General features: G+C 42.7%; 1 protein-coding gene across 26 annotated transcripts in view; it reads right to left on the reverse strand.

The window, feature by feature from the left end:
* Nucleotides 1-13,964, reverse strand: part of NFIA (nuclear factor I A) — a 620,032-nt gene that overhangs the window by 67,354 nt on the left and 538,714 nt on the right. For 16 of the 26 annotated variants that reach the window (XM_051857696.3, XM_051857695.3, XM_070078406.2 and 13 more), the window contains one exon: nt 2,016-2,194. In XM_051857696.3, the coding sequence (XP_051713656.1) occupies nt 2,016-2,194 (179 nt within the window). The remainder of the gene's footprint in view (nt 1-2,015; nt 2,195-13,964) is intronic. The other 10 variants (XM_070078411.2, XM_089337315.1, XM_089337310.1 and 7 more) reach the window with 1 other exon arrangement.

Consider the following 13,964-nt stretch of genomic DNA (forward strand, 5'->3'; position numbering starts at 1 on the left):
TTAAATTATATAAGCACATGCCATAAGAGTCATATTTATTTGGCTGCCTGATGTTACAACAAAGAACAGCTCTCTAACAAAAGAAAGTTTCCTTCTGAAGACAGCAATAAAATTCATTTTATTTTCAAGTTTTCTGCAACAGTTCCATGAAAAGACTCGCCTTCAGCTCTGTAAAATTTTGATCACAATGCAAAACTGGCCATTTGACAGTCATATAGGATGACATTATGGTATTTTAAAAAGTGTTGAAATCAGGGCCCGGAATTATTGCTTGGTGGGTAAAGCTGCCACCTGCAGTGCTGGCAACCCATATGGCACTAGATCGAGTCCTGGCTAATAGCCTGAGAAAGCAACAGAGGATGTCCCAAGTGCTTGGGCACCTATACCCACATGGGAGACCCTGAAGAAGCTCCTGGCTCCTGGCTTCAGTTTGGTCAAACCCTGGCCATTGTGGCCATTTGGGGAATGAACCAGCAGATGGAAGATGTCGCTCTCTCTCTCTCTGTGTCTGGAACTCTCTCTATATAACTTTGCCCTTCAAATAAATAATAAATAAATCAAATACATAATAAATAAACCTTTTTAAAAAATCTGGAAATGTAGAAATCAGATGTGTGATGCCTGTGATTAGCTTAGTTTTTTCATTGTTTCCCAAAGGACTTCTTTTTTCCATTGCATTTCCAGAGCTTAGTGTCATTCTTCGGCCAACAATCACAGCTCATATTTAGGCTGTCGTCCCCAACCAAAATTCAGCTGGAAGAGATGCTGCTGTCCTAGGCTTTTAAGTTCAAGCTTACTAATTCTGCAGAGGCAGATTCACGCCTCCTCCCCCTGCCCCCATCAAGATCCTCTTACATATTTAGTATTGCTCCTCAAAGACTATCTCGTCTGACCATCAGAATGCTAGGCTTTCTTGCCAGCGAACCTGCCTCTGTGTTTTTTTCTAAGTGGGCTGAAAGTCCATAAGTGAACGCTTTAGACTAAGCCTAGCAAATGAATACATAAGCAAGAAGGGAAAAAAAAAAGGCACTGTATTGATTTGTTGTCTAGACAGAAATGTATCTGCTAGCACATCACCAGACATTAGTCAAAGCTGCCTGTTTGGGCTCAGATTTGCAGAATCAGGTATTTCTGCAAGGGAAGAAAACCACTGATAGGGCAATGTGATATAATATCTCATATTAGGCAATACTAATTACAGCTAATTTGTGGCTTCATGTGTAGTTGTCAGGAGAAAAGGAAAACTAAATTTGGCTTTAGGCTGGTCATTATTTATTCTCATTTTTGGTCTTGGGATATGACTGTCCATCATAAGCTTTTAGTTTTGCATTTGAAACAAAACTTGTGATTTTTTAAAAGGCACTTTTACATTTGGAATGTTCTTCCAAATTGTGATTATATGGTTTATTTGAGGAAAAAATGAAAACATTCATTTGATGTTATTGAACACTGTTTAGCTTTATGCAAAGATAAGTGGGAAAGATAACTATTTGCAGAAATAACAAACCATAATAAACTGTACTTCTAGCATCTTGAGTTCAAGTACTGGTCAACTTGATCTAAAGTGTTAGAAGACTGTATTTTTTAAAAATATCAACTTAGCTGATCTGAAACATCTGTCTTCCTTACCCCCCTACCTCTCCCAACCACCCAAAATCATTATTTAAAATTATTTGGTCTTTCTATTTTGTTAACTGTAGGAGCCCTAGGGTTAGAATGCATGAGGTGGAATTATCAGCCCACAGAACTTAAAAGGTTATATGGTTCACCCTGGAGATGATTTATATCCATAAACATGACAGTTGCAAACTTAACACAAACACTGTTTTGAAACCCCGGTCAATCACTCTTAGAGCAAGTTAACTTTCCCACAATCTAGAATAAATATGACATTTGCCTGCAGCCAGCCAGCACAACATCAGAGCACAATGTCATGTGGTCATAAGGTCTCCCCCTGTTATTTTTACATTCAGTTAACATTTCTAAAGAAATGGAAAAAAGAGAGGTTTCCTTACATTGAGGAACCCCACCTGTCCAGCCTGCTGACCAGCATCAGGGCAGACAAGTTGGACAAACTCTTTCAGCGTCTCCTGAGGGTGATAGCGGATGGCTGGGTGTGAGAAGTAAGGCCCAGGCTGCTGGATGATGGGTGACGTTGGAAAATGAAGAGTCGATGGCGTTGCATGCGGACTTGCTGTGGGAACAGAAAACACCAGCGTTAGTTGGGAAGGGAAGGCCTTGCGCTGCACAGCTGAACCGGATTCAACTCCCTCTTTTTTTTCTCCTGGCCCAGTTCATAGGATGGCTCAAGTGACCGAATTTAACACTGAATCCTTCTGATAGATTTTCTTCCTGAAGGCTCTAAGACAACATGGAAGTTAGATTAGGGTAGAGTTTCAAGCTGTCTCTCTATTTTCAGTGGACATGAGTTATACAGGCATTAATAATCCTTGGTGAAGCCAAAGATTATTCATTACCTTAAGAGCCTTTTTAATGAAGCAAGCAATAAAAAATGTATTTGGTAGATGAGACCTGATTGAACTGACATTACACATGACAAATTCGAGTGTGCACATATGGGTCCCCTTTCATGCTGAGCTATCCACAGACAATAATTCATTGTTAACGCTCTTATACCCCTTTCAAGGAAATTTCTAGGGACTAATTCAGGGTGAAATTTTTTTGAAGTATGTAGTAAATGATCACTTAATGAACCTGTACAATTTGGATGCCTCACTTTACATAGGAAGTCTCAGTCTCTCTCTCTCTCTCTCTCTCTCTCTCTCTCTCTCTGCCTTTTCAAAGCCACAGTGAGAAATGTAGAGCAGGGACACCTGCAGGCCGAGTAGGCAGTGACCCTCATGAAAATGCTGGCCCTCTGCCCACAAAAACTGATAAAGGAAAAAAAACTACTGCTTCCTTACATTTGAATTCTGATACATTTCACTTGTCCAAGAAGATATATTATACACAAAACTGTATGAGAAGCACTTAATAATTTCTTTTAAAGAACTGTATTTATTTGAAGGCAGAAAGGAAGAGATGTAGATAGAGAGAATGTGCAAGCGCATATAGTCCCATCCAGTGGTTCCCTCATCAAATGCTTACAACGACCAGGACTGGGGTGGGTGGAAGCCAAAAGCTGTGAACTCTACCAAGGTCTCCCATGTGGGTGGCTGGAACCCAATTACTTGAGCCATCATTGCTGCCTCCCAGGGTCTACTTTAGCAGGAAGCTGGAGTTAGAAGCTGAAGCTGGGTATTAAATCTATATACTCTGATATGGGATAAGGCATCTTAACCAGTGTCTTAACCACTAGGCTAAATGCCTGCCCCATTAGTAATTTTTCTAAGAGAATCTTTGCCCTTGAATTGGAAGAATGATTGAGAAAACCATCTGGAGGGTTAAGAGCAACACATGTTAAGTGCTGAAGACACTCAAACCAAGTCAAGCCAAGATGATAACTCTCATTTCTTTCTTCTTCTTCTTCTTCTTTTTTTTTTTTTTTTTTTTTTGACAGGCAGACAGTGAGAGAGAGAGAGAGAGAGAGACAGAGAGAAAGGTCTTCCTTTTTTCCGTTAGTTTACCGCCTTAGTTCACCCCCCAAATGGCCACCATGGCCGGTGCACTGTGCCAATCTGAAGCCAGGAGATCCGAAGACCAGGCCTCCTTCTGGTCTCCCATGTGGGCGCAGGGCCCAAGCACTTGGGCCATCCTCCACTGCCTTCCTGGTCCACAGCAGAGGGCTGGACTGGAAGAGGAGCAACCAGGACAGAATCCGGCGCCCCAACCGGGATTAGAACCTGGAATACCGGCCCTGCAGGTGGAGGATTAGCCGAGTGAGCAGTGGCGCGGGCCTATAGCTCTCATTTCTCAGTGAGGGCCAGAGAAAGCTCCTCCCCAAATTAAGGGAGATGAGAGTATTTACCTGTCCTTTGCATTTTACACATTTCACAGTTAACTCCAGGAGGTCTTACAAAGAGAAAACACAGGAATGCTCCATTTAGGGAGACTAAGACCTTCTAATACCAATAATGCCTCATAAAACTGAAGAGAAACCCAAGTAAGACAGGCACCTTACCTACCAGTGTCCTACTGGCATGACTAAGGCTATATAACAGAATGTATGCCTGTTGATGACTGGGCATGGGGCTTTTGTTCCTTACCAGAATCTCCTTATGATTGGGGCATTTTCTTTTCTTTTTTTTTTTTTTAAGATTTTTAAAATTTATTTGAGAGGTAGAGTTACAGCGAGAAGGAGACACACAGAAAGGTCTTTCATCTGTTAGTTCACTCCCCAAATGGCTGCAACAGAGCTGGGCTGATCCAAAGCTAGGAGCCAGGAGCTTCTTCTGGTCTCCTACATAGGTGCAGGGGCCCAAGGACTTGGGCCATCCTCTGCTGCTTTCCCGGGCACATTAGCAGGGAGCTGGATTGGAAGAGGAGTATCTGGGACACGAACTGGCACCCATATGGGATGCTGGCACTGCAGGCGGAGGCTTAGTCTACTACGCCAAGTGCCGGCCCCATAACTGGGGCATTCTCTGACTAATGATTGAGATGGCAAGGAGTGTATAGTTCAGACAGGCATCTGAAGTCTTTAAGATGAGGAAATGTGGGTGTGGAGTGGAAGCAGTAGTGCAGCTCACGTCTTGCAGAGGATCTGATGGAATCCTACCCTTCATGCACCCTTCAGTCTATTCAATTAATATTCATGGGTGCTTATTATGGGCTTGAGAGATAAAGGTTAGACAAAAGAGGTGAAGGTTTGTCCTCAACCAACTGAGGACATCTTGAACATAACCTACTTGAAGCAGACTTTCCATCATCCTTCCCTTGCAAACTTACTCTTTTCTCTCGTCCTCATCTCGGCACGCAGCTTTTCCACCTACTTAACTGTTCACTGTCATATCCCCAGAACCAAGTATGGCATTCAAGAAATACATGTTGAACGTACACTGAATGACTGAATAAGTGAGTGGTACAGGAGTTAATAAACTAATCACTGAAATAAACTGAGAATAAGGCTTGTCAGAAACAAACCATGGTTTATGTAGCTGGCAAACAGCTCCCCAAAAGAGCTTGTAAGAAAAACTGGCAAAACTTAAGACTTCATACAATGACTGATAACTGTTGGCATCTATTATTATCTCTGAGTTAACACCCGCAGGCTAAAAAGTTAAATGTTTCTGGTCATTGCTTACTCTGGAAATTGTGCTATTAGCTTTAAAGAATCAAAGGAATTTTTTGTTTTTCATCTAAAGTGGTGTAGTCAGGAAAGTTTGATCCAGGACTCCTATTTGACTAGATAGCTTCTAATTAATGATGCAAGGTGGTTTTCCCAAAGTAGGCTGGGAATGTACACAGATACACTCAAGTTTTGCAACACGTCAAACACAAAGGTGGGAACTGCACTGTCAAGAGCACCCTGGGAGGTTGACCTTAAAGATAAAGTGGCATTGCCTCAGGTACTCAATGGAAAGTGATGAGTGATAGATTATGACATTGTGGTGGCCAACAGGGAATGCCCAAGGGAAAATTCACTTGAGCAAAGATCAGGCAGATAAAAGTTAAAGAAATGTGAAAGAAGAAATAAAATTCAACAGGACCATGGACTCTCCCTACTGTTAGTAAATATCTTTGCCCTTATTTTGCTGTTGTTGTTAAATATGTAAAAGAAAATAATTTCTATTTAGATCTTAGTTTATTATAATAGTATTTTACTAAAAACAATGTATTCACTTTTTTCTTGTGACAGTTTAACCAAACCTGAGAAGATGTAGCACTATGTGGAATTAATTCTACAATGACTGATTTATAAGGACCAATTAACTCTTAATTAATACCAGGAAATCACCTAGCCTGTAGTTTCAAATTAGACAATTGCTGAGTCTGTATTTTAAAGGGTCATCCTTTCAACCCTTACTTTTTCACACTTAGAACTTTGTGGTCCAGTCGTCAGTTCAATGTGGAACAGGATACGGAACATTTAAGATCCTGAGCTCTATTTTCTTCACACAGCAAACAGCTGTGCTACAGAGATCACAAATATGTGTTGATTATTCTTCAATGTACACTGTTTCTCTGGACAGCGTACTATTATCCTTCCGATGGACATTGAGACCTACTGAAGCTCAGAGTTAAGCTTTTAGTTTTCTTCTTCCCCTCTTGTTCTTTCTATTTTTATTATTTGTCATGGAGAAGGGAGAGAGAGTGGGAGAGAGGGAGGGAGGGAGGGAGAGAGCAAAGGGACGAGGAGGGGGGAGAGGGAGTACTCCCATCTGCTCTTTCACTCTTCAAATGCCTGCCACCATGGGGGCTGGAGGCGGGCACTGGGAGTGCAATTCAGGTCTCCCGTGCGGGTGGCAGGAAGTCAAGCATTGGAGCTATCACTGCTGCCTCCCAGCATCTGTATTGGCAGGAAGCTGGAGTCAGGAGCCAGAACTGGGACTCAAACCCAGGCGCTCTGATGTGGGCTGTGGGCAGCTTACCAGCTGGGCTAAATGCCCACTCCCTCCTTGATGCTTCTTGTTTTCTCTCTTCATCTCAGATTCAATGTTTTCAGTATACCTACATTCATATCCAAGGTGTCTCAAAATAGTTGTTGGGATTTTTAGAAATAGTTGTTGGGATTAAGTCAATCAAACAATAAAACTCATTAAAGGTGGCCAGATCAGGCCTATAGGAGAGAAACTACATTATGAATCTGGCACAATGCTAATGGGATGCACAAAGAATGGTACGAAGCCAAATTTTTGACGAAGAAAAACATCTCTTATGGATATGTGTGTGAGTAGTTGACACAATAAAAAATTATAGCACATTATGTAAATGCATATTTAGATCCTTTAAAATGTGCATTATTTACTCGAGAGTCAATAAAGGCTTTTTCTCAAGTGGTTACAGCTTATTGCAGTGCATCCATCTGTATCCGTGTTGATGTTAATACAATTTTGAGTATTAAAAGACACTACAAAATTGGCTGCTTCTGGGGTCTAATACTCTTAGTACCCCAGGGAGAGTCAGGGCACACTGCTCAGGAAGGATAGTGCAACCGGTGAAACTTGAACGAGTGGCCAGACTTGCTTAAAACAACTGCTTGGCCTTTCTGCAAAGAAGCCAACTAAGATGGGAAGGAAGGAAATTTGATCAGGCTTCTCTGGCTGGAGCGGCACTGCCTACACATTCCAACAGAGTGGTCACAAAGAAAGAGAGAACCAGAGTTTCCTAAAGAGTGCAGGGCTGTATTATTGACTACAAAATGATCCCATTACCGAATACTTTTTTTTTTTTCAAAGGCAGGTCAGGCAGGTTGGCGTAGTTCTTTACCCTGCCCCTCACCATCTCAGCACTCCCCAGTTTTTAAAAATACTCTCTCTTGGCTTCTGTTTGAAGGAGAAAAAGCTAAAAGTGCAACACAATGGAATATACCTATTTTTAAATTTAAAATGGCTCCTCCTTTTAAAGCAGAATTGATTAAGACTGAGGAGGGAGAAGGTCAAAGTCTTTTCTGTATTCCTATGTACGGGGAGAGACTCTGAAGATTCTTGGTCACATCGTCTACTAAGGTGGGCGGGGGGGAGACATACTTTAGCATGCTGCTCACACTGGGTGCTAGAATGAGCTGGCACATGTAAGGGCAAGCCACGTACAAGAAGGTGGTCCCAGGGAGGTGTGCACAGACAGGCTTGGGACCTTGCATTTTTATGCTTTTCTAAACTCTTAGGAAAGAAAATGCGATAGGAGAAAGTAATCTCTTCTTACAATTTCCAGCACTTTTTCCTATGCTCAGCTTCCAAGAATTCTAATAACCCTCCCACATTTTTCCTCAAACCAAAATTTCATGGGTTGAAATATGTTCTTCTATATAACCCTGACAGGGCCTTAATTGGTTTATGCCTCGTCCATGAACCGCTGCAGATTCTCACAGGCCGGACAGAGACTTGGATTCTTTTCATGTTAGCTCTTGCTTTCTGGCTCCAGCCTTTAAATCCTCATCTCTCTTCTATGGGAGGTTCCAAACACAAGCTGTCCTGAGAGCAACACAAATGATAAAATCTAATCCTCCTGCAGGTGCAGGGTGCTCTGAAGACAGCGTTAGACGCTGGCTCTGGTAAGACACCAGAACAAGGGATCCCTCCAGGCTCTGGCATCTGCAAGACCTCACAGTCCCACGGGGAACTGACACTAAGTCGGCGGCAACAGGTGAGCGTCCAAACTGTTTCTGTCTGTTAGCATCGCGACGGAGAAACACACACTCAACTGTCTCCAGCGGTAAGATCCTCCGTAGACACAAATCGTCATTTCCAAGGAGTAAAGAGTGGCATTAAGGACTCCTGACTACTCAGATTTTAGAAGACAAGATTTTTAACAAGGCAAAAATCCGAAAGGAGATGAAAACGGAAGGAAATAAAATGCACTTAATAAAAGGAGCCTTCCCTAAGGGCAAATGGAACTTGAATTGTCTGGGTTGTCAACTACTATGTACTTTGCTTTTTCAGAAATCCAAAACCACACTACATAACACCATGAGAGCCTACCTAAAGCTGAGAAATCTGTCTTAATGGTCCATGGCTATAATTATAAATCATGCATGAATCAGGCCTGCCATTTATGAAAGCCGAGAAGTTTGGAGTTACAGGATTTTTTTTTTTTTTTTAACAGAGACACAAGGAAAGAGGAATTGGCACTTCCTTTTAAACCTTTAGGAGGTGGAGTCTTTTCTAAATTAGAAAGCTTTTGATTCAAAGAAGCCAAGGTTTTCTGAAACATTGAATCTCTGTCTTCAACATCACTGAGATGCATGTAAACAGATGTAGATCTATTGATTGAAAGAAATAGGACATTGCAGATGGCGTGCAAACACCAGAATTTTTATATTACTGCTACCAGACGAGGTAACTTTATGCTATCTTAGGTTTCTAAGATGGCTGATATATGACTCTTTTCTATTTGAATTAAGAGGATCTTTTGACTGGAGATCAAATTCCAATGTCTTTTGGAAAAACAGACCTCTGCTCCTTTCCCCCAAAAGGAAAGGCTAAGGTCTTTTAAAATGTTTATCTGGATAAAAATCTAGCTGATTTTAACTACTTAAAAACCTGAGTAGCTGAAAGCCTTGGCTTATAGTCTAGAGCAGGGATCGCAAACATTTTCTATAAAGGCCAGAGCGTGCATAGTTTTGATGTGTGAGCCGTCTGACCTCAACATTGCTGCATGAGTGTAGAAGCAGCCCCAGAACATTTCATAGACAAATGACTGTGGCTGTATGCCAGTACAACCTGATTCTCAAAAGAAAACAGAGGGCCGAATTTGAAGAGCGGGCACGGTCTGCCAGCCCTACAACAGGCACCTGACACTCCCCGTTCCTTTCAAAACTTCTCTACCAAATCCCATCCTTTTCCCAGCTGCCCTTTCTGCAGGAGTCTCAGCTTCCCAAAGCAATCTGTTTGCCTTCTGAACCTGCACCAAGTGTCCCCGCAGCCCTTTGATTGTGTCTCTTCACCACCACTTACTTTGGTCTGTGCTAGCTGACCACATCCACATGTGAATCATTCCAAGTTCAGCACAGGAGTAAGCAAAGTTAGTGTGGCACAATACAAGACAATCACGGGTTTAAATTCTACCCCCACCACTCACCGGCTATGCATCAAGTTTAGTTTCTAAACTTCTCTAAGACTCAGTTTTGCTATCTAAAACCTAATAGGACCGCATAGATTTGTTGTGAAGATGAAGTGAGAGAATGTATATGAGGCACATGATGTAGTTTCTGCAATGTAGTTCATAGTTAAGTGATCAATAAATAGCTTCTTACTTTTTAAGGGCACAGTATCATAGGTAAGGATGGAGATGAACAATGAATAAGTTCAAAATCTGTTCCTGTGTGCAAGTATCTGTTCTGATTACAGAACACACCGGGGAAAAGGAGTGGCAGAGAAAGAGGCACCTGATGTCTGCCTATCTCCTGAACAAGTGAATACATAAGTATTGGTAAAAGAGTATCAGTGTGGTCATGGCATGAGGTTCTTGAAAATAATCCCACAATACAAACTGCTGAAATCTTTACTTAGTATATACTAAATTGATCTTCTGTATATAAAGATAATTGAAAATGAATCTTGATGTGAATGGGAGGGGAGAGGAGCGGAAGATGAGAGGGGTGCAAGTGGGAGGGAAGTTATGGAGGGGAAAAAGCCACTGTAATCCAAAAGCTGTACTTTGGAAATTTATATTTATTAAATAAAAGTTAAAAAAAAAAAAAGAAAATAATACCACAAACAACAAAATACAAAATCAAAGCAATCACAGCAGTGGCAATGATCTTGGCCTACTAGTCATCGATACAATGACCTGTAAAGATTCTCTGCTGACCAAATATACATCAAATCCCTTCCTTTGTTTAAAACTCAGATTGTGGGGGTTGGTGCTGTGGCACAATAGGCTAAGCCTCCACCTGTGGCATTGGCATCTCACATGGGCGCCAATTCCTGTCCTGGCTGCTCTTCTTTCAATCCAGCTCTCTGCTATGGCCTGGGAAAGCAGTAGAAGATGGCCCAAGTGCTTAGGTCCTTGCATCCACATAGGAAACGCAGAGGAAGCTCTTGGCTCCTGGCTTCAGATTGGCACAGCTCCGGCCACTGCAACATTTGGGGAGTGAACCAGCGGATGGAAGACCATTCTTTCTGTCCCCCTCTCTCTATAATTCTACCTCTCAAATAAATAAATAAATAAATAGTAAAAAAACAAAACAACAACAACAACAAAAAACAAACAAAAACTCAGACTGTCAGACTTACTGAAGGAGCTTAGAAGTATGGGGCCAACTCCCTCTACACAGTTTTTCACTTAGACTTACAGTCCTTGAGAATCCATTTCTTTTCATTTATTTGAATTGCAGAGAGAGAGAGAGAGAGAGAGAGAGACGGAGAGCGTCCTATCTTCCATCCATTAGTTCACTCTCCAAATACCCACTATAGCTGGGGCAAAGCTAGGCCAAAGTCAGGAGCCTGGAACTCAGTGTAGGTTTGCTGCATGGGTTATAGGTATCCAAGTACTTGAGTCATCACCTGCTGCCTCCCAGATGCACATTAGCAGGATGCTGGAGTTGGAAGTGAAGCTGGGACTCACACCCAGGCATGCCTATACAGGATGCGGTGTCCCCTGTTGCACCAACCCCCACTACGAGTATGGATTTTGAGTATCCACCTTGACCAGTCCTTACACCATGCAGATCTCTGTCCTCAGATGCATTGCTGATCTCATCAGAATCTAAGCAAGGCCTCCCCATGACCTCCCAAAACACAGATATACCAGAAATCTCCTTGGTTTCCACCAAAGGGCCCTCCATGTCAGTTTCTGGGAGTTTGTGTCGTAGAGCCCTAATACCTGTTAACTACTCAAAAATGTTTTATCAGATGACATAGGGTACTTTTTAGAAAAATTTTCTGATTAGATAAAAGTATCTGGGTTTTAGTTTAGTTTTTGCCATTACTTGGCTTATGAATGTAGACAACTTTTCTCTCCTCTAATTCTCTAATCTCAAAATGAAGAATCAGAAGTAAATCATTACAGAAGCCCAATTAGCTTTAAATTATAACAGGTGTATGGAATCTCTGGGAATATGTTTACAAATAACTGTACCAGTGACTCACAGTAGTAAAATTAAAACCTCAAAAATATGAAGACAGCATGTGCCTTTTTTTTGAATTTTCACATTAAGTTTTATTTACATATTTAATACTTTAAAAACTTTGTTCCTGTACCTTTATGAGTATTTTCTAAACCCCTTAAAAGTCTTTTTTAGCAATTATTTTAAAACAGAACATCTGAAGATGTTTCCAGAATATGAAGGTGAAGGTGGTATCTGGACGTAGCCCTTAAGGTCCCCTTGCCTTTGGGAGGGCTGTAATGTTTAGAGGTTTAACAACCCACAATGTGCCGGTCGGCACTGCAGCTCAACAGGCTAATCTTCCACCTAGCGGCGTCGGCACACCGGGTTCTAGTCCCAGTCGGGGCACCGGATTCTTTCCCGGTTGCCCCTCTTCCAGGCCTGCTCTCTGCTGTGGCCCGGGAGTGCAGTGGAGGATGGCCCAAGTGCTTGGGCCCTGCACCCCATGAGAGACCAGGAGAAGCACCTGGCTCCTGCCTTCGGATCAGCGCGGTGCGCCAGCCGCAGCGCGCCAGCCGCGGCGGCCATTGGAGGGTGAACCAACAGCAAAGGAAGACCTTTCTGTCTCTCTCTCTCACTGTCCACTCTGCCTGTCAAAAAACAAACAACCCACAGTCTGAGAGCCTAGGCCTTTGTCCTGACATGAACCTCTCTGAATCGACCATATTCCCACACTAACTGTCTACGCTGCCATGATGGCTGACGTGAAATGTGTTTAAACAACAGCTGTGATTATTGGCAATATGGAGAGTGATGGTTTACTAGGCACAGTTGACAAGAACCCAGTTCCACAATAGGAACTTGAACTTTGACATCATATGCAAGTGAAGCTATGAGAGGAGAGATGAAGTATAAAAAACAAATCCAAATGATTACTTCAGACAAAAGCAACAGCATAGATAGGATGATTACACAGGTTAACAGAAACAGCCAGGAATCTCCCAATGACCTGTTGGAAGTGCACTGGAATTACAAACTGCAGTTGTGAAAGTGAACTTCACAAGATCTGGGTGGGCCTTTGGCACAGCAGTTATGTGAGATGGTCATGTCCCATATTTGAATGGCTGGGTTACAGTTCTGCCTCCACTCCTCATTCCAGCTGCCTGCTCATGTGCATTGCAGGAGGCAGAGGGGACAACTCAAGTAATTGGGTCCCTCGCACCCATAGGGGAGACCTGGATTGAGTTCCAGGCTCCTGGTTTTGTCCTGGCCCTGTTCCTGTCCTACCTATTGTGGAGAGTGAACCAGTGGATGGAAGATCTCTATTTGCCTTTTAAACAAACAAAAGCAAATAAAATTAAAAGCTTTACTCTTAAATAAATAAAAAAGATCAGATCTGTGCAGATGCTAAAAGCCTCTTAGGAATGACCAGAGTTGGGATCTATGCTCTTTTTTTAAAATTTATTTTATTTTATTATTTTTTTTGACAGGCAGAGTGGACAGTGAGAGAAAGAGACAGAGAGAAAGGTCTTCCTTTACCATTGGTTCACCCTCCAATGGCTGCTGTGGCTGGCATGCTGTGGCCAGCGCACCGCGCTGATCCGATGGCAGGAGCCAGGTGCTTCTCCTGGTCTCCCATGGGGTGCAGGGCCCAAGGACCTGGGCCATCCTCCACTGCACTCCCGGGCCACAGCAGAGAGCTGGCCTGGAAGAGGGGCAACCGGGACAGAATCCGGTGCCCCGACCGGGATTAGAACCTGGTATGCCGGTGCCGCAAGGCGGAGGATTAGCCTAGTGAGCTGCGGCGCCAGCCGGATCTATGCTCTTTTTAAGAATTTCCCAACAACAACAACAACAACAACAACAACAAACGCAAATCCCACAAGCAAACAAATCCCGCAAGAAACAAAGCCAAAGGTTGATCTGCATGGGGAATGAATGGTGCTATTCTACCAAACTGTTAGGCGTATGCCAACATTTAAGCCCCCAATTCTGAGTGGCATGCCTACTAAAGTATAGGCTACTTTCAAAGTTTCTTTCTGAATTTATCCCATGGGAATGGAAGATCCATCCCTACTCTTGGAAGATTTCACACAAGAGGAGGAAGCATGGGAACAATCAGCCAGTGCCTGAGGTCAGGAGATCCAGTTTTTACCCCAGGTTGGTCGCATCAAGCCCTGGGCCAGCCTCCTAGTTGCCTCACTTTCCTCCACAGCCAAACAGAAATGCTGTCTTACATTTCGATAAAAGAATGTGGCTACTTTGGGTGTAAAATCATTCCCTCCGTGGTAAACTGGGCAAAGTTACTTAACCTTTTTGAACCTGCATTTTCTTATCTGCAAATTAATCATGGTAG

Source organism: Oryctolagus cuniculus, chromosome 7, assembly GCF_051225735.1.
Source record: "Oryctolagus cuniculus isolate XC-2025 breed Fujian yellow rabbit chromosome 7, ASM5122573v1, whole genome shotgun sequence".
Taxonomy (NCBI): Eukaryota; Metazoa; Chordata; class Mammalia; order Lagomorpha; family Leporidae; genus Oryctolagus; species Oryctolagus cuniculus.